This window comes from Clarias gariepinus, chromosome 11, assembly GCF_024256425.1.
Source record: "Clarias gariepinus isolate MV-2021 ecotype Netherlands chromosome 11, CGAR_prim_01v2, whole genome shotgun sequence".
Lineage (NCBI taxonomy): Eukaryota > Metazoa > Chordata > Actinopteri > Siluriformes > Clariidae > Clarias > Clarias gariepinus.
The window spans coordinates 12,007,296-12,026,316 of NC_071110.1; the positions used below are offsets into that span (position 1 = coordinate 12,007,296).

Below are 19,021 nucleotides of genomic sequence, written 5' to 3' on the forward strand. Positions count from 1 at the left end.
TATGGAGCTCTCTTATAAAAGGAAGGTCAGTGAACATCAAATCAAGCCATGAAAAACATAACTGGTTAAAAATAAAAAACACTCTTCTGAAATTGCAGGAAATGATTTTAAATTCTCAGTGTTGTTTAAAGATGGATGTCATCTTGACAGAAGTCTTTGTAATTAGAGTTATGTTGCCCTTGTGCTCGTGCTGATGAGAAAGGCACAAGGAGTCTGGAGTGTTTCAGTGTAATGCTACTGCCACCTAGTGAAGGAAACTGAGGAAAAGACATGAAATGTGGCTGCCAACTCAATGCATCTAATATCAACTGGAACAAAAAGCCTGGGAGATATAAAGATATAAAACTGATATAGTAATACATATACAAATATATGCTGTGTTGGGTGTTAGAAGAATGCATTGGTTAGCACCGACCAAAATTTGTCAAAGGTCAATGAACTGGCAACAGGTTCATGGGCAACAAATAGCTCAAAGTTATTCCTGGCTATATATATATATAAAGTCAGAACACCACAGTGAATCAAACCTTTTCGTGTATGGGACTGCGTAGCTGCAGACCGGACAGACTGCCTATGCTGACTGATGTCCACCACAGAAGCATGTAGCATTAAAACTGAAAAATGGAGCAATTGAAGAAAATAGCCTGGTCTGATAAATCTCATTTCCTTTTGCATCATACAGATTAGTTGTGCATGCATTGCTTACCTGGGAAAGACGTGGCACCAGGATGCACTAAGGGGAAAAAGCAAGGCAACAAAAGCAGCGTGATGCTCTGGAGAATGTTCTGCTGGGCAAACCTAGGTTCCCGGCCTTTATCAGGATGTTACTTGACATGTACCCCCTAGCTAAACATAGATTCGGACCTAGTACACATCTCCATGGCAACAGTATTACCTAATACCAGTGGCTCCTTTCAGCAGGATAATGTCATGTGTGTGATGTGCTTGACAGGTGAAGACTAGAAAAAAGACCAGTTTTTTTTTCCCCCTCTAATTTTCAACTGTCTAGTCTGGGTGAGGCTGTGTCCATGATACCCTCTGATTCTTCTTCTAAAGAGTAGACATACGAGTTATTACAGTATATCCTTCATGGCAGGACCAATCAGCTCAGTTCATTTGCTTCTGATCTCATTTATCAACATGATATTTAAACCCATAGAACTCTCGCTTACTGTAGTTTTTTTCTTTTTTGCACTATTTTGTTTAAACTGAAGTGACTGGTATGTGTGTGTAAAAATGAAAAAACTTTATTTATAAAGTTAGCACTGTTATAGTACATGAGAGTTACAATGTTATGACATTTTTCTTATCCTGTTTATGGAAAGAAAAAATAATAAGCTAAGCTCCAAATGTTTCACACTATAAAATGGAATATAACAAGAGCAGTTAATGTTATAGCTTCCTTTGACCGACCGGTGTCAATGTAGTGTACGGTACATGATCACACAATATCACTGCCCTGGCACCTGAGCACTCAGCGGTCATTTAGTAAATCACTGGGACACGTTTTTCACAAAAAATTTAGCACCATTTCTTCTCCTGACCTTTTTTTTGCCTCTCTCTCATGACAGGCCACACATCGTCTCGCTCACTTCCCACAGCTTTTTGGCCAGCCCATCATCTCGAGCCATGTCACTGACTTCGCTTAGAGCGCAAGAGGAGAAGTATCGGCCACTCAGAGGCTCTAAGCCCTCCTGAAGGGCACAGTGGAGTGTGGTCTGAGCTCCGCCCTCTGGGGTCAGAAAGAAGAGCTTGGAGAAGATGAGCATCGGGAGCCTCAGCCAAATATTCACATTGCGGCAAAATTCCGTAGCTACGACTCCTGAAAGGTAAAACATACATAGAGAGAACATTTGCAGTGAGTCTGGTGCTGCTCAACTTTTAACTTGTAGGACATCTGATTAAATGCTAATCTCAGTCACATTCTGGCCAGAAACACAAACCTAGTAAACTGAGAATTTTGTATATGGTTTTAATTTGATTGTGTTGCTGTCATTTTTTTAAAACATTTGTCATTATGTAGAGTAAATGTTTCTAAAACTTTTTTTCCCTGATTTCCTATTTCTCCCAACATAGTCAACTAAATCTTGTTTGTTCGATCATCTTTAGTATCAACTTTATACTGGTGAGGGTGAATCTGGAGCCTGTCCTGGGAATCCTGGTAGCCAGGGATGCACTCTGGATGAGGTCCAAGTCAATCACAAGCAACCATGCACATCGACACACTCATTTGCACCAAGGTGCAATTTAGCACAGTTAATTCAGGGGGTGAGATGAGTCCAAATGACCCATATGAAACGCAGATAAAACTTGTGAAAGTCCACACAGACCGATCTAAGGCCGAGGACTGAACCAGAGCACTACCTGCTACACTGTCATTCCAAACAAAACACAATCAATCTGATCTTCATTTTTTAGAAACCTACTCGACGAAAGAAGCAATAAGCATGAGCTATTCTAGGAACCAGTCAATTCACACAATTAACTCCATCATACATGGTTGTGTGATTTGAGACTTTTTTAACCAAGATGTGACACGAACCAGAGCATGATATGGATCTTATTATCAACTCATGATATGGGTAAGTCAACACTTTAAAAGACATGATAAGAAGTAGAATGTAACTAATTGGATTCCTAACCAGGATGCAGGCTATAGCAGGTCACACTGCTCCCCTCTAGACGGTTGGCCAGCTCTCGGGTAAACAGCACATTACAGAGTTTGCTATGGCAGTACGCCATGAAGCAGTGCCACAGTGACTGTCCTGTCACCAAATCCTTGTGGGTGTTGAGAATGTTGAAGTCCACAGAGCCCAGGCGATGCAGCAAGGCTGACACATTGATGATTCGACTCTGCCCTGATGCCTTTAGCCGATCAAGCAGCAGCAGTGTCAGAAGAAAGTGGCCTAGGTGGTTAACTCCAAACACCATGCCAAAGCCATCTTCAGTTCTGCCTCCTGCAATCAGTCCTTAAGAAAAGAAATTATATATATATAATTGTATCATATTATTATCATATATATTATTAGCATATATATTAGCATATATACAATACATATACAATATATATACAATATACAATATATATGTAATATATTAGCATATATACAATATATCATTAATCTCAATGTATAACATGTAGCAATAAATTTTTAATTAAAATATTTGTACAAGATTTTCCTGAGCTGTGTATACATTTATTGGCTGATTCCCGATATGATATGAATGACCGGTTCATCTCGAATATGATACATGAATCGCCACACAAAATAATCATGATTCCTGGCTGAATCGACACCCAAAAAAAAGCCAGATTAAAATACGGAAAAATGTGAACCTGGAACTGTGAGGAGGAAACCAGAGAACCCCGAAGAAACCCACACCAACATGGGGAAACATGTAATCGCAAAGAACCTTTGGGAAGAGGGAAAACTATACACTTCAAGAAGGTCTGGTTATTAAGGGATTCTTTTGGACACCTGAGTAACTGACAGGGCTACTAAAAGTCACCTGCATTGTTGATAAGCAGGTCCAGCCTGGGCTCGGTCTTAAGAAATGTGTCAGCAAAATCACGCACAGACTTAAGACTGGCCAGGTCCAGGTGCATAAACAGCACAGCTGAGTTACCAGTTTCCTATAAAAGACAGAAACAAATTGTTAATATAGTTGCAAGCAACAATGAGCGGGCCCAAGCACTCTGCTCCATCGTCACCCCGGGTGCCCGTTTGTCTTTTAAGCATGTTAACCGAAAAAAAATCGGGGGGCGTTTTTGCGAATAAAATAGCTGACTTCCTGTGGAGTTGAGCCCATGACATGCAGTGCGAAAGCTGTCCGGCTTAATGAGCTCTAAATGTGTACCGGGTTTCGTGTGCATATGTGCAAGTGTGTACTGTATGAGCTATGCAGCAAAAACTCATGTAAAGCCCCTGAGGGCCCCTGGCCACGTGAATCTCAGGCATCCAAATGGCAGCAGATTCCAACTTATTTTCATACGTTTTCGAACATGTTAAGACCCCAAAAAAAACAAAAAGTTGGGGGAGAAATAATCCTTAGAAAAACAAGAGGGTCCTGGGCCCAAGGACTATAGTGCTTGGGCCCCAATGATGTTGCATTAAATAACATCAAATAGAATCAGAAGAACATGCCATGACTTTACCTTTCTGATGTCATACACAGCTGCCTCAGCTTTCTCCTTGTTTCTGCAGGCCAGAATAACCCTGGCACCTCGCCTGGCCAAATCCAAAGCTGTAGCCTTTCCAATGCCAGTGTTAGCACCTGGGACAGGTTAGAACAGAAGGACAGGTTAGAATAGTGGTACAGGGTAGAACAGAAGGACAGGTTAGATTAGTGGGACAGGGTAGAACAGAAGGACAGGTTAGATTAGTGGGACAGGGTAGAACAGAAGGACAGGTTAGATTAGTGGGACAGGGTAGAACAGAAGGACAGGTTAGATTAGTGGGACAGGGTAGAACAGAAGGACAGGTTAGATTAGTGGGACAGGGTAGAACAGAAGGACAGGTTAGATTGGTGGGACAGGGTAGAACAGAAGGACAGGTTAGATTGGTGGGACAGGGTAGAACAGAAGGACAGGTTAGATTAGTGGGACAGGGTAGAACAGTGATCTCAACACATCAGTGTAAGTGAGTAAATATCACTATTAGATCTCTTATGTGATGTCTTTTTCCCAATTCCTATTTACATTTGGTTCATATTGTACAGACTGTTTGTAGTGTCCGTAACTCTAGCAGTCACTCACCTGTGACTACAGCTGTCCTCCCGTCCAACCTGACTGTACTCCTGCACGCGCCTCCTCTAAACACGTTATAGTAAATAAGTACATATGCTGTTACAGCAGCTGTTATTATCGCCAACACGACAGGCATGATTAAATGATTATGCTTCCGGTTTAAAATTAATAATGCGGTTAAATTTGAGATTTAAGCTCAAACTTCCACTGTGTTTCGACAAGTTGAGTGTATTTTTGTAGCGGTGTGTTGTAACGTTTGAAATGGCGTCATCGCTTTACTTCCGGGTTCCTTTTCCGCAGCGCTCCTGTTGTGCCACTGGATGGCGCGCTTGCTGTTTGTATTTCACACCTAAATCCATCTTTTCCACAGCAGTTAAACATGTTTGTGGTGTGGCGCTCCCCAAAAAATAATACACAGTTTAACAGTTGTTATTTACGCCCCTTTATTTAAAAAAAAATGGAATTTAATTATGGCAGCAGCAATGAGTACTATTATGTTTCCTTTAAAGATGTTAGTAGTAGCACCATCGTTGATGCTAACATGTGACCGTCATAAGAGAGAGGTTTTCTTTCTTTTCCAATATATTTTTTTAAGTGTGTTTACATTTGTCATACCCCTCTGTATATGTGTGTGTAAAAATGTATACACACTTCAGGAAAGAAAAATAGTATGATGTATATGTCAATATATATAACACATAACAATAAATTTAGTGTTAAAATATTCATTTAAAAAAATTATTTTGCTAAAATATATGTAAACACCATGTAGCATTATCCCTCCACCCCTCCACGTCTTCCTGGGTTCCCTTTAAATAAGGTCAGCTGACCCCTCTGCGTCACCAGGATTCCCATCATGATTTGGAGGCACAATCATGATCGCGAGGGTATAATGCGGAACCAAAACACCAGACCTGTGTGTTTGGGTTTTATGCGTTACATTGTATATATTCATGTCAAATGTGTATAAAATTCATTTTGTCAGACTTACGAACAAATCCCACTTATGAACGTGCTCCTAGAATGAAAAACATTCGTAAGTCAGAGACTTTCTATATGATTTTTTACATATAATACTTTTTGTTGTGTGAATTTTGATCTATTGTCCTAATGTGTGTGTGTGTGTGTGTGTGTGTGTGTCCATAAACTAAGACAATACATTGAAATTGACACATTATAAACTAGTATTCATGAAAATCCTGATTAGCTAGCAAAAAGCTGATTTTGGTAAACCCCAAACAAGAGACAAGATATTTAATACTTTATTAGAATATTTATTAGACTATAATTAGAAATCATTTATTAATATAATTATTCAAAAAATATTAGTGGGGGAAAATAATGCCACCCTTCAAAATATCAATGATCCTGACCTCTACTGCTTAGACTACCTGCCTGATCCACCCTACAATTTTTAATTAGAGTTCTGGTCACTTGGTAGCGGCCAAGTACTACTGAGAATGGCTCCATATGGACAGCCTAAAGATACATCTGGAAACCATGCAGATGGCCTTGGACTACAATTAATTCAAACATTTCTGCTATGATTACTTACAGCTACAATTGCCATGATGACTGCAACCATCATAAGCAGTTTTGTTCTTAATTCTCCATTAGTTAACAGCTGATATCCTTAACAAAATCATGTTAAAACTATAATAAAATCCATTCTTTTTTATTCCACAAATTGCATGTTTACAATATAGGGCTTAAACAGTGATAAAAGGAACTTATTTGGGTCCTCTTTGAAGCCTGGATCTTGTCAAGGGCTATTCATCATATTGTCTCAGGTAGTTTTCCTTGGTGTACTTTTCCTTACCTCTGGCTTCCTCAGAAAGATTTATACAATTAAAATATATTTGTAATCTGTATATTTCTGTAAAGCCAGAAATCGCAGTTTTCTATTTGTATCTGCATTTATCTGAACGTTACAAGAAAGTATTGCAATACTTATTAGAGGTGATACTTGTATTGTTATAATGTATTGTATTGATATAATGGAAAATCTATTTTAATGCAGTGTTGCTGTTGTTGTTGCTGTTTTTGTTGTTTGCTTTGTTTAGGCATATTTCAAAATTTGAAATTTGAAAATCTTCACTTTTTTGTTTTATTCACTTTTAACTAATTTGGTTTCACAACAAATCTTTATGGAATTTATTTTTATGGTTGTTGAGGACATACACAGATTAAATTTTTTTATGTTTTTTATTGATTACACTTTAGCACTGATCACTCTGTGACAATGATATGTAAGAAATTTCCATCACTGCCTCATTCACAGCTTCTGGATGCTGGTGATCTGTTACTCCCATCTTTCTGTAATAACAACAGTGATTTGTTTGCACTTTGCACCAGATTTCAAGCCTGTGCCATAACTGGTCTGGTCACAGCAGGAATGGAAGTGTAGAGGAGAGGAGGAGGAAGAGGATAAAGAAGAAGATGAGAAGGAGGGGAGAATGAGGAGGTAAGCAAGGAGGTGGAGGTGGGCTTGGAAGGGAGAGGGTGAGCGAGAGAGGGAGGAAGAGATCAGCCCTCACTGCTGGACTCTGCGAAGAGATTGCATCTGGAAGGTGTGAGCATGGGATCCCCACTCCCGGTAGTGTTTATACTCGCCTCCGTGGCGATCACACTCCAGGACATACTGGTAGCCACGGAAGCCAGGATACTGGTAGCAAACCCATCTAGAATAAGATGAGAGGAGAAGTGAGGTGAGGCAGTAAGCTGATACAAATACAAACTCGTCTGGTTTTCTGGGTGTGGAAACTAGTTAAAGCAGTTTCAAACTAAGAATCGATTTAAAAGGCAATCCTTCCATTTGGACTTCAGGCCTAATGACCAAAAAACCCTCCCAATATAGAGTATGTGAGCATCAAAAGTAATATGAATTATATTAACCGTTCGAAAATACTAAAGGACATAAAGACCAAACTTAACAATTAAGATAATCCAAAAACTGCTTGGAGGATATGAAAGTAGATGGATGAAGTTATTACAGAAATTTGGATATAAACGATATATAAAACATATTTAACCTCATTGATTATACTGCTAAAAATGACACTCTTTGGTTTAGTCATAAGGTTATGAAAACCTTTGCACTTAACTTAAATTTAGATGAATTAATAAAAGAAAAAAAAACAGAGATTAAGGCAGAACACTATACTTACGCCCCACTTTGGACCTGCATGGATCCAATCTCATTGTTGGGCCAGCCCATGGCCTGAAGAGAGGGATAGTCATCATTTATCTCCCACTGGCGCCCAATAAAATTCTCCCGCTCAAACACTACAATCTTTGACTCCTTATGATTCTGCAAATATCAGTACAAATTTTAAAGTGTGCAAATCCACCACATGTAACATTATATTCTGCTGATATGACAGATAACCATTTTGAATGATGAACAGATCAGCTATTTATTATAGGAACAGGAAATGAGACTCACAGCACAGCAAATTGGGCGGAAGGACATCAGTCTCTCAATATGGTAGGCGTTGCTCCCACTCCATGCATCCCAGCGAGGGTAGTCTCCTCTCTCCAAGACGAACTGTTGCCCACAAAAGCTGGAGTGCTCATAACCCACCCAGCTAATCAAACACACACACACCACACACACAAAAACATTATAGCAATTATTTTAAAACCGCTATCTCCATAGTCTAGTTAGCAAGCAAATATTAATGCAAGTGTCCTTTTTTTATTGTCCCACAGCTAGGACAACATGGCTGAGACTTACGCGCCACACTCCACCTTCAATGAACGAACATTGTCAAATCCACACTCCATGATGTTCTTGCAGGAAGAAGTGAAATCCATGTGTTTGCCCTGGAAGTTCTCCTGGTCATATACTGTGATCTGGGTGTAATGATGATGGTTATGAGAAATGTGAAGTCTGTTTTCAATTCAGTGTACTGTATCTGCATGGTCACAACATACTCACCTTCCATGGTCCTATTGGCATTGGGTTAGTCTGAGCCATGCTTGCGAATATCTCAAGACTGTGTGAGTGGCCTGAGAATCACACACAGACATACAGCCATGCAAAAGGGTTAAGGGACAATCAATAGGATCAATCATTTCTTAATTAATATTTTTTTATTGTTATAATTAAATTGTTCTATTCTCATACAAGTTCCGGTCACTTGTATGAGATTTGTTGAATGGACTTAAGTGAATGTGCCATGTCCAGTATGTGGTTAGGTGTGTGTAAAGATGTATGCATGATTTTTGCAAGTCAGAAAAATAAATGAACCAAGTGACTGATAAGACTGAGATGTACAGCTTACCTGATCTAACTTACAAATAACTGTCAAGGATCCACACAACAGTGTCCTGACCTCAGACTGGGATCTATTTATACATGGCTTGGCTGAAAGGAAAGCTAGGCCACAGGCCAACCAACGGTCAGCACTTTGCTCCAGGATTCATTGTTCGCACCTGAGCCACTGGCTTTACACAGCCCACATTACCAGCTGCCAAGAGGGCACCGTGCCCGCTGCCTGCCAGGCCAATCGCTTACATACATTGTTTTACACATGACAGTTTTGTCAGGTGAAGGACTCACATCCGCTGTGAGACAGTCTGGAATCATTCTCACAATAATATCACCTGTATCACATTTACATTCATCACTAATGCAAATAAAGCTGGTCTATGAGCCAGCATTTACAATATTTACAAACCTCAAAGAATTATTCTGAACAACAAGCAACAGGCTGAGAACCTTTTGTTTTTCACTTTTAACCTTCAGACACGCAGTGCTTCAACTGACCTCCTGCTCTTACGTACTCCCACACATAAATGCCAACACATACTGTACACAAATTCACTAATCCCCAACAAACACACACACACACACACACACACACACACAAACACAAACACACATGCATACACATGCAAAAGCCCATTCAACATTCATGTCCTGCCCACTTTTTTGAATTTAGGCAAAATAAGCTGTTGGGGGTAACATGAGAATGACATGTAGGAAAAACAAGTGAGTTGTAAATAAGCTTTTAATTCCATGAACGCTTTTAATTCCATGAGCAATAATTAGGTGTATCAGCTGCTTTTTGGTAATTTATTACTGACAAATATCTATATTTTGGAAAAACATATACTGTATGTACAGTAATTATATGAAAGTGAATCATGTTACCAGTAATTAGAAATTATTTTTATCAAATAATTTGGTTAAATCTTACGTTCCTGGATTTTCTATTTTACTCAAGGTCACAGAATCACAAGTAAAAAAAAAAATGCAAACATTCCAGCACACATAATAACACATAACATCACTGAGTGAACTGAGACTAGCCGACTAAAGTCAGCACATTGCACTCAATCCTAAATAGAGAGAGAGAGAGAGAGAGAGAGAGAGAGAGGAATGAAGGGATAAGGAAGGAGTGATATAGGGAGGGAGGTGAGAGTGGGAATTATGGCATGGGCCAGGTTTTTGCTGACGGTGGTGGGTGTCTAGCTGAGTCCTGGAACAAAGCATCTAACAGAGTCAGCAAGGTCAGTTCCTAAAAGCCAACATTTTGTCCAATAGCATGTTGGCATTCTGGCTCAGTGGCATCACTGGGGTGTATTTGTATATATAACCCTTCCTCTGGCTGGAACCAGGGCCTTATTTGAGCATTGGCATCTTTTTCTCTGCCAGCAACTTTCTTACATTCCATCACTCTCTTCTTGACTGCAGTGTTTTGGTGAGATTCAGAAAAGTAGGGGGAGAGGGTAAATGCATAAGTAAAATGATACCATTAATATAATTAAACCTGTATAAAAATATGGGAAACTCGTAACCTTTTCTCAAATGTAGATTTATTTGCGCAAACAAGACTTCATCTATTTAATCATGCATAAACTTGGATGATGCCTTTGGATGATGTTAGTGTTAAAATGTTTATGTGACTGCTAAGAAATTCTTAGAAAGAAAAAACAATCATTGGAAAATGGCTTCTTGATAGACTACCCTTTGTTTTTTCCTTTGTTTGGTTTTGTTTTGATTTGTTTGCTTTTTAAGTTGTTTTGTTTTGTTTTTTGCTTGTTCATTTTTATTATTCAGTATAAAATCTAATGCAGATTCAACAATTGTCAACAATTTGGTAGTTTCACAAAATCCTTCTAATTAGGGATGAATATATGTAAAATGTTATTTAAACCGAAAAATCTAAATGTTTGATTAGGAAAATGATTTAGGCATGGGATCAGGTGTAGCTTAGTGGTTAAGACATAGGACTACTGATCGGTTGCAGGTCTAAACCAGCACCACCAAGTTGTCACTGTTGGGCCCCTAAACAAAGGCCCATAACCCTCAACTGCTCAAATGTATAATGAGATCAAATGTAAGTTGCTCTGGGTGTCTGCCAAATGCCATAAATGTAAAATGTTTATCGTAATTGCACTTAGTTTAAAGTAAGTCTTTATCAAATTTGCAGATCATTTAACAGAAACAGTACTATAGTATATTGCTTCTTACTACCTTACAATGCTTACTGCTGGCTACTAAAAAAATCTTTTCCATTTTTATATCAGGGGATAATAAAATATTTATTATAACAAAATAATAAAAGGTCTTAAATAATTATAATATTTTTTGTAATATTGTAATATTTTAACCTCTTTCTCTGGGTGTCTGCAGCTTTAGTCATGTCTCATACCGCTGTGCAGGGGAGTATTGGGAGCCGTTCTGCCATGGGGATGCACACATATAAGGTAAATCAATATTCTTCTGTTTACACTAGTATATTTAGTTAATTTTACAATAACATTATTGAACACTGCAAAAAAAAAAAGGTGTGTGCCAAACAATATGGCCTGAAAGGTCTGATTAATATTATCTGTATAACTAGATATATCTGTACGAGTGTGAGAATTTCCAAGGTCGCAGGATGGAGCTGAACGGCGAGTGTCGCAATATCTGCGATAAGGGCTTTGATCGTGTGCGTTCCATCAGAGTGGAGTGTGGCCCGTAAGTCTGTAGCCAAGCCACTTATTTTCAAGATGTTGTATTGAGCTTTAGGCCAAACACCAAATAATGCTCTTTGTTCTACTGGCTTCATATACAGTATATTTCATAACAGCACTATTTATTTGGTGAAAAACTGTATTGTATAGACATGTCCATGGATATGCAGTGTATTTTTCATGGTTTCAGGTGGGTGGGTTATGAACAACAGGACATGCGTGGTGAGATGTTCATGTTGGAGAAGGGAGAGTATCCTCGCTGGGACACTTGGTCCAATAGCTACTCCTGTGATTGTCTCATGTCTCTCAGGCCAGTCCGCATGGTGGGTAAATTCGGAGCAAGAGAATGTCAGCTTGTTGTCATTTACATGGGTATTAGTGTAATGAAATACATATAACTATATAACTACATATAACATATAACAAATTTATATTCAGTATAAAGTAACTTTACCATCCTTGGGCCTGCAGCCAATGTTAGAAGATTTTTTAATAAGTCAGAGTTCAGTTTGCTGGTACTTTGTATTTTATTGGTTTTTTTTTTACACTAAGACTTCCTTAACTAGTATTACAAATGATAATGGTTAATGGAAGGTTTTATTTATTTATTTGTTTGTTTATTTATTATAAAGGCCTTTACAGTGGTCACTATGCATGATTCGTGCATGACTTCATGCGCTTCCCTTCCCACCTTGGTTTATTCCTCGCCACATTATATGTGTTGAAATGCTCTTTCTTTTACTTTTAAACACTAAACCAAGTGTTTATGTGATCTTTGACCACATTTCCCCTGTAAAGTTGACGGTTCAGCACTATCCTTCCAGGATTTAAAATGTGTTGGACAGTTTTTATACCAAGTTCTATTTGATCTATAATGTTTTCTTTGCTAGATGCAGCCCAATAATGTAACCCTTCTTTTTTAGGCAGAAAGTATATGTTGGGGAAAAAAACCTATATTGATGTTATCTATGGTGAATAAAAGTCGATAGTTTACCCATGTTTAAATCCTGTTGAATAATGTCAGTTGAGAAGATTGCAATATAAAGTTTATCTCTTGGGCTGGTTTATTTTTTTTAAAATGATTTTCAATGAATAGGACATTTCCTTTGGCCAATAGATATCAAATAACCTGAATCAATATTTGGTGTTGATTAGCTCAGAATTTTTAGATTTGAGTTAGGCTTAGCTTTGGATCTATAGGAGCTGGAGATGATCATTGAGAATCCATATAATGCTCTTTTTTTTTCTGCTTAAGTCCAATTAATTCAGTGAAACTATTTCTGAATTTACTTACAATCACATTATAATGATAATTTCTGAAACTCGTGCATTAGGAACATGGCGTTTTTTTTTTTAAACTACTGGCGTGTCTGCCATCAGCATACACCCAAACTGTTTCTCCTGTATTTCCACACAGGATTCCAAGGATCATAAGATCTGCCTGTACGAGTGTGCAAACTTTGAGGGCCGTAAGATGGAGGTTTGTGATGAGGACATTCCCAGTCTGTGGTCCTACGGTTTCTGTGACAGAGTAGCAAGCATTCAGGTCTCCGGAGGAACGTAGGTCAAATATTATTGGAGTCAACATAACTACTGTAAGAAGAGAAAACCTTTACAAATGCACATTTTGGTTTGTTGTTTTGTAGGTGGGTTGGGTACCAGTACCCTGGTTATCGTGGATACCAGTACCTGTTTGAATGTGGCCCCTTCAAGCACTGGAATGAATGGGGAGCCAACCATCCCCAGATCCAATCCATCCGTCGAGTGCGAGACATGCAAACACACCGGAGAGGATGCTTCGAGATGACTGCATGATGATTAAGGGGTTGTCAGGAGAAGCTCTTTGGTGTATAAAATAATATCATCCCTCAGTTTACACAGGCCACATGAGAGCAGTGTATAAACCTCAATCAATAATTTTACAAAGTCAAATTATTTGTTACGAAGCTACAGCTTACAAAGTCGAATATTTTTTGTTAAGCTTTTTTTCTTGCATTCACCAATATCTCTCTATAATGTGCTAGCTCTGTTTAAATAAATAGATTTTTATTGGGCATTTTCCCAGCAATTCATCATATTTTTATGCATACTGTACTTGCCATTTTTTAAGCAAGTGCATTAACTGCAGATTCCTACTGAAGAATAAATTATAAACTGAGGATGCAACAAGTATTGGAATGAGAAAACCCTGACCTCTTAATATTTTTGAAATAGGCTCCTTATATAAAATATTTATTTTCCACTCTTTTTGTGGACAAGTTTCACATCCTCTGTATCTCATATGATAAGGGGACTGTGCAGACCTGTCACACATATCTCTCAGGGATGCTGGCATCTGGAAATTATATTTCCCACAAAGGCAAATAAAGATCTCAGACCTCACTATTGCACAAAAGTATTTTTTTCTGCATCTCATTTCATTTCCTTCATTTATATTCATTATACTGCTGTATACACATAGTGGCCACTTCACTAACACTAACCTTAAAGTATCTTTTTATACATTTCTTTATTCATTTAATTATTAAAAACAGGCTATTAAGGAGTACCACTAAATACAGTAGATATTATCTGAGTTGTGAACTATCAGCACAGCAGAGATAATGATATCACTATCAGAGATAGCAATCTTACTGTCGTATATACTGTGTAGTGGCATGTTATTGTGCAGTGCTGCTATCTGGTATAGTATGTATATGGAACAGCAGAGCTACTGAGATTTAAACACAGTGATGGCACTGCTGGGTTGAGAAAGAGTCACTAAAAATAAAATAATCCAGTCAGCAACAGTGCCGTGGACAGAAACTGAATCGTAAACGATAGCAGATTAACATTGATAAAATAAAATAAAACGATTTAGCGCCAAAAGCTGCTTTAACACTTATTGCTTTTTTTGTGTGTGTGTGTGTATAGCAACCAGCACACATTTTATATTTTATGTAATCCTATTGAAAGCAACTGCAAGCTTGGTGGAATACAGCAGATTTTTTAAGCACTGCAGTCTGCTTTTTGTCAACAAATTTGGAAAGAGGAAGAGGTGACAGGAATCCCTTTTTTCAAGTTCTGGAACAATCAGATTGCAATTTGAGCTGGGTGGGGAATGAGAAACGCAAACATGAAGGACAGAATGCTTGCTAAAACATTTATTTGGTAAAACGTGTTTACTTTAACCTTCATGCATCCATTTATTCATTCAAGCCATTACCATTGCCTGATAATTGGCTTCCTGTTAAATGCACTTCCTGTTTCCTTCCTGTGCACTATTTACAACTCAAACTGCTTGCGTTTGCTAACTTTTTCCACCGCTGCACTAAGAAATTTGCCAGTGTGTGAGAGTGTGTCACAATTAATATTTTTATTTGTATTCGATTGTGTTTGTTTGATCACACAAGACAGCAAAGCAAATTTTGTTTGAGTACTGCCCCAGGTTGGTCATATAGGGAGAACAAGCTTTATTTAAAAGTTCACAGTTTAGTTTTCTTTTTTCACTAAATGAAGTTGTGCATTTAAGGCTGTTCAGCTAGAGTTGGCTTTTATGTTTGATTCAAGCCATGGCCAAGTACACCATACTGTGCTCAGGACCAGTGGTTCCCAAACTGGGAGTCACGACCCCCAGGGATTAAAAAATTATGTCATTTTTGGGGGGGATTATAATACACACTTTTCAGTATTACAAGTTAATGCTATAAATAAATATTTTCTGATTTGTAAAGATATTACTGATTGAGTGTGAGTGTTTAAACTGAGTGTTTAAACACTCACAAGATATGACGCCACTGTGCAGCAACTAACTCGCTAATTATTGCTACAGCGCACAACTGCACGTGAAAACATCAACTGCCGAGATTGATAAATTTGTTATTTGCAAATCTAAAAATGTTGAGGAAATTGTGGACAGTTTGCCCGAGTCATCGGAACCATGTACATCGACCAAGCATAAGAGCAAGACCCTGTCAGAACAAAGTAGGAAACGTCGAGAATATCAGAAAGAATTCATAAAGTATGGATTCACTTGCTCTACCGTTGACAACGTAGATTTCCCTCAATGTGTAATCTGTTCAGAAGTGCTTGCTCATAAAAGTATGAAGCCCAGCAAAACACATGATTGCTCAACAAGCAAAAAACAAAAACAAAAAAAAACAAGTACACTCTTCCCATTAAAAGGTAAGCCAAAATTATTTTGATGTATAGTAAATGTAGTCAAAATACTGTGAACAGCTTGTTATGTTTATTGATTGTTTTTGATAGTGGGGATCGCATGATCTTGTCGATCTTTAATTAGGGGTCGCTGGCTTGAAAGTTTGAGAACCACTGCTTAAGACTACCATTTTGATGTAGACTCGAACACAGAACGCTGATCCAGGCACAACGTGGAATGTTCATATTGCACAAATGTACCAAACATTAATTGTACCAAGATCTGTGTCATGTAAAAACAACCTTAGTAGCCTATTTAAGAAAAATGTCAATTGGAAAAATGGTATGATCCACTGTATAGGTGTCAGAGTGACGCTTACACGTGTTGGTGAAAAATAGATTAGTGTTTCCTATTAAAATATGTAAATTTTAAGAAGACCTTTTTTTTTTTTTTACTTACTCACTCATCGCCCATACTGCTTTATCCTGCACTCAGGGTTGCAGGGCGCCTGGAGTCTATTACAGGACACACCAGGGTACACCCTGGATGGGGTGCCAATCCATCGCAGGACATACACATACACACACTCACACTCTTGTTCACACACTACAGGAAATTGAAAAATGCTAATTAACCTAATCTGTATGTCTTTGGACTGTGGGGGAAGACCGGAGTACCCAGAGGAAACACTCTAAGAATGGGGAGAACATGCAAATTCCATGCACACAGATCCAAGACTGGAATCAAACCCCCGGCAATAAGCCACTGTGGCACCCTTTTTTTTTAAGATGTTAATTTTTTTAATTGGGGTGCTATATCAAACCATTATTTTATTTACTAATATGCTTATTTTTATTAAATCACAAAAAATTACAATTATAATATAAAAAAGGATGATGTACAAAATTCAGGTATAAAAAATTAATTATACAAATACCTATCCACAGTTACATGTAAATAGAAGTTCTTAACGAAATCTTCTTCTTTGTCTTTCGGCTGTTCCCTTTCAGGGGTCGCCACAGCGAATCATTTGCCTCCATCTAACCCTATCCTCTGCATCCTCTTCTCTCACACCAACTAACTTCATGTCCTCTCTCACTGCATCCATAAATCTCCTCTTTGGTCTTCCTCTAGACCTCCTGTCTGGCAGTTCCAACCTCAGCATCCTTCTACCAATATATTCACAATCTCTCCTCTGAACCACCTCAATCTGGCCTCTCTGACTTTATCTCCAAAACATCTAACATGAGTTGTCCCTCTGATAAACTCATTCTTGATCCTATCCATCCTTGTCACTCCCAAGGAGAACTTCAACATCTTCAGCTCTGCTACCTCCAACTCTGCCTCCTGTCTATTCTTCAGTGCCACTGTCTCTAAGCCGTAGAGCATTGCTGGTCTCACCACTGTCCTGTACACCTTTCCTTTCATTCTCGCTGATACTCTTTTATTGCACAACACACCTGACACTTTTCTCCACCCATTCCAACCTGCCTGTACTCGCCTCTTCACCTCCTTTGAACACTCTCCGTTGCTCTGGACCGTTGACCCTAAGTACTTAAAATCCTGCACCTTCTTTACCTCTGCTCCCTGTAGCCTCACCGATCCTCCTGGGTCCCTCTCATTTACACACATGTATTCTGTCTTGCTGCGGCTAACCTTCATTCCTCTGCTTTCCAGAGCATACCTCCACCTCTCCAAATTTTTTCTCCACCTGTTCCCTGCTCTCGCTACAGAGCACAATGTCATCTGCAAACATCATAGTCCATGGGGACTCCTGTCTTACCTCATCTGTCATCCTGTCCATCACCAGAGCAAACAAAAAGGGGCTTAGAGCCACTCCTTGATGCAGACCCACCTCCACCTTGAACTCTTCTGTCACATCCTACTCCATTTCTTTTCCTATCCACACCATGGTAAAACAATTTGAACCCTGATCCTAAGCTTCTAGCCTTGCTACCTTTCCACCTGGTCTCCTGGACACACAGTATATCCACCTTCCTTCTCTGCATCATATCAACTAACTCTCTTCCCTTCCCTGTCATGGTCCCAACATTCAAAGTCCCTACTATCACTCCTAAACTCTTGCCTTTCCTCTTCTCTCTCTGCTTTTGAACACGCCTTCCTCCTCTCCTTCTTCGACCAACAGTAGCCCAATTTCCACCAGCACCCTGTAGGTCAACAGCACCAGTGGCGGTCGTTGTTAACCCGGGCCACGACCGATCCAGTATGGGAATTATATTTGTGATTCGCATCATTGATTTGGCAAAAGTTTTACGTCGGATGCCCTTCCTGACACAACCCTCTGCATTTATCCAGACTTGGGACTGGCACAAGAAGACACTGGATTGCGCCCCCCGTGGTTGCATTAAAGTTATTAACGAAAACTTAATGGAATAATACAAATAATGTCAGTTAACAGAGGGAACCATAAAATAAACAGACAAATAAATATGGTTATGATTTTCTATTAGATTTAAAGGTTTTGTATTTCACAGAGGAAAGTTGTTAGTTTAGAAAATGATTTAGAAAATGTACTTTTATGAATGTAGAACTTTGCCATTAAAATATAGACGTTGACAATATATTCAAATGATTTGTTACAGTGACGGAAAAAGATAATGATGTCAGTTAATGTAAAATTGATAGATTTATGAATAAAATTAAAAACATAATTTCCGAATTGCTGCTAAAATGCTTGTACCACCCCACAAGTAAAAAAAAAAAAAAAGATGAATATATTATTTCTGATGGTTGCAGAATGTACATAGGTCCACAATGTCCACATATTTTGCAATTATGGAATTATCAGGATGAAATCAATGTAATATTTTAAAGTGTACAACTTTAACCTTGTTAGGAATAGGATATCTGTATGAAATGAGCCATGAATACATCTTCTATCAGTAATGAGAATACATCAATAGTTAGTTCTTCGTACGTAGTTTCACACTATTTTACCCGAACTAAGATGAGACTATGATTTATCCAAAAAATATTTTAACTTTAGCTACATTTCCTTTCCTCAACCCGATCCGAAAACAACCAATCAAAAAGCAATATGTAAGTAAACATCCAATAATATCAGCCAGAGAGTGCCTGGGGGTGGGATAAACCTAGTTTAACCCTGTGAATGGAGGAGGCGAGAGAAAGCGCACAGAATTAGTGCT

The 19,021-nt window shown here is 38.5% G+C and overlaps 3 protein-coding genes across 4 annotated transcripts; 1 reads left to right on the forward strand and 2 right to left on the reverse strand.

The window, feature by feature from the left end:
- Positions 1 to 1,225: 1,225 nt before the first annotated feature.
- On the reverse strand, positions 1,226 to 5,008 carry dhrs13a.3 (dehydrogenase/reductase (SDR family) member 13a, duplicate 3). Its single transcript, XM_053507108.1, has 5 exons — positions 4,757 to 5,008; positions 4,157 to 4,275; positions 3,511 to 3,634; positions 2,643 to 2,969; positions 1,226 to 1,822 (listed from the first exon to the last, which is right to left on the reverse strand). The coding sequence occupies exons 1-5, from the start codon at positions 4,881 to 4,883 to the stop codon at positions 1,563 to 1,565; spliced, it is 957 nt and encodes a 318-aa protein (XP_053363083.1). The 5' UTR covers positions 4,884 to 5,008; the 3' UTR covers positions 1,226 to 1,562.
- Positions 5,009 to 6,968: 1,960 nt separating this feature from the next.
- cryba1a (crystallin, beta A1a) lies at positions 6,969 to 9,061 on the reverse strand. The gene is made up of 6 exons (XM_053507111.1): positions 9,034 to 9,061; positions 8,688 to 8,758; positions 8,484 to 8,602; positions 8,193 to 8,334; positions 7,915 to 8,057; positions 6,969 to 7,428 (listed from the first exon to the last, which is right to left on the reverse strand). Exons 2-6 carry the CDS (start codon positions 8,724 to 8,726, stop codon positions 7,281 to 7,283), a joined length of 591 nt encoding a protein of 196 aa, XP_053363086.1. The 5' UTR covers positions 8,727 to 8,758; positions 9,034 to 9,061; the 3' UTR covers positions 6,969 to 7,280.
- A 1,320-nt stretch (positions 9,062 to 10,381) lies between these two features.
- Positions 10,382 to 14,086, forward strand: crybb1l3 (crystallin, beta B1, like 3). 2 transcript variants are annotated; one of them, XM_053507109.1, is made up of 6 exons: positions 10,382 to 10,455; positions 11,391 to 11,464; positions 11,602 to 11,720; positions 11,907 to 12,039; positions 13,134 to 13,276; positions 13,363 to 14,086. In XM_053507109.1, the coding sequence occupies exons 2-6, from the start codon at positions 11,399 to 11,401 to the stop codon at positions 13,529 to 13,531; spliced, it is 630 nt and encodes a 209-aa protein (XP_053363084.1). In that variant the 5' UTR covers positions 10,382 to 10,455; positions 11,391 to 11,398; the 3' UTR covers positions 13,532 to 14,086. The 2 variants fall into 2 exon arrangements, with proteins under 2 accessions (XP_053363084.1, XP_053363085.1); XM_053507110.1 differs by having other exon boundaries at positions 10,395 to 10,470.
- Positions 14,087 to 19,021: the final 4,935 nt, after the last annotated feature.

What these genes read in the sequence shown, in the direction of transcription:
- dhrs13a.3 (XM_053507108.1), bottom strand. Translation starts at nt 4,883, where the DNA reads ATGCCTGTCGTGTTGGCGATAATAACAGCTGCTGTAACAGCATATGTA. An exon ending in CTGTGTATGACATCAGAAAG is followed by an intron (nt 3,635 to 4,156) that starts GTAAAGTCATGG and finishes TGTCTTTTATAG; the next exon opens with GAAACTGGTAACTCAGCTGT. An exon ending in CTGCTATAGCCTGCATCCTG is followed by an intron (nt 1,823 to 2,642) that starts GTTAGGAATCCA and finishes TTTACCTTTCAG; the next exon opens with GAGTCGTAGCTACGGAATTT.
- cryba1a (XM_053507111.1), bottom strand. Translation starts at nt 8,726, where the DNA reads ATGGCTCAGACTAACCCAATGCCAATAGGACCATGGAAG. An exon ending in TTGAAGGTGGAGTGTGGCGC is followed by an intron (nt 8,335 to 8,483) that starts GTAAGTCTCAGC and finishes GTGTTTGATTAG; the next exon opens with CTGGGTGGGTTATGAGCACT. An exon ending in ATGCAGGTCCAAAGTGGGGC is followed by an intron (nt 7,429 to 7,914) that starts GTAAGTATAGTG and finishes ATCTTATTCTAG; the next exon opens with ATGGGTTTGCTACCAGTATC.
- crybb1l3 (XM_053507109.1), top strand. Translation starts at nt 11,399, where the DNA reads ATGTCTCATACCGCTGTGCAGGGGAGTATTGGGAGCCGTTCTGCCATG. An exon ending in ATCAGAGTGGAGTGTGGCCC is followed by an intron (nt 11,721 to 11,906) that starts GTAAGTCTGTAG and finishes TCATGGTTTCAG; the next exon opens with GTGGGTGGGTTATGAACAAC. An exon ending in ATTCAGGTCTCCGGAGGAAC is followed by an intron (nt 13,277 to 13,362) that starts GTAGGTCAAATA and finishes GTTGTTTTGTAG; the next exon opens with GTGGGTTGGGTACCAGTACC.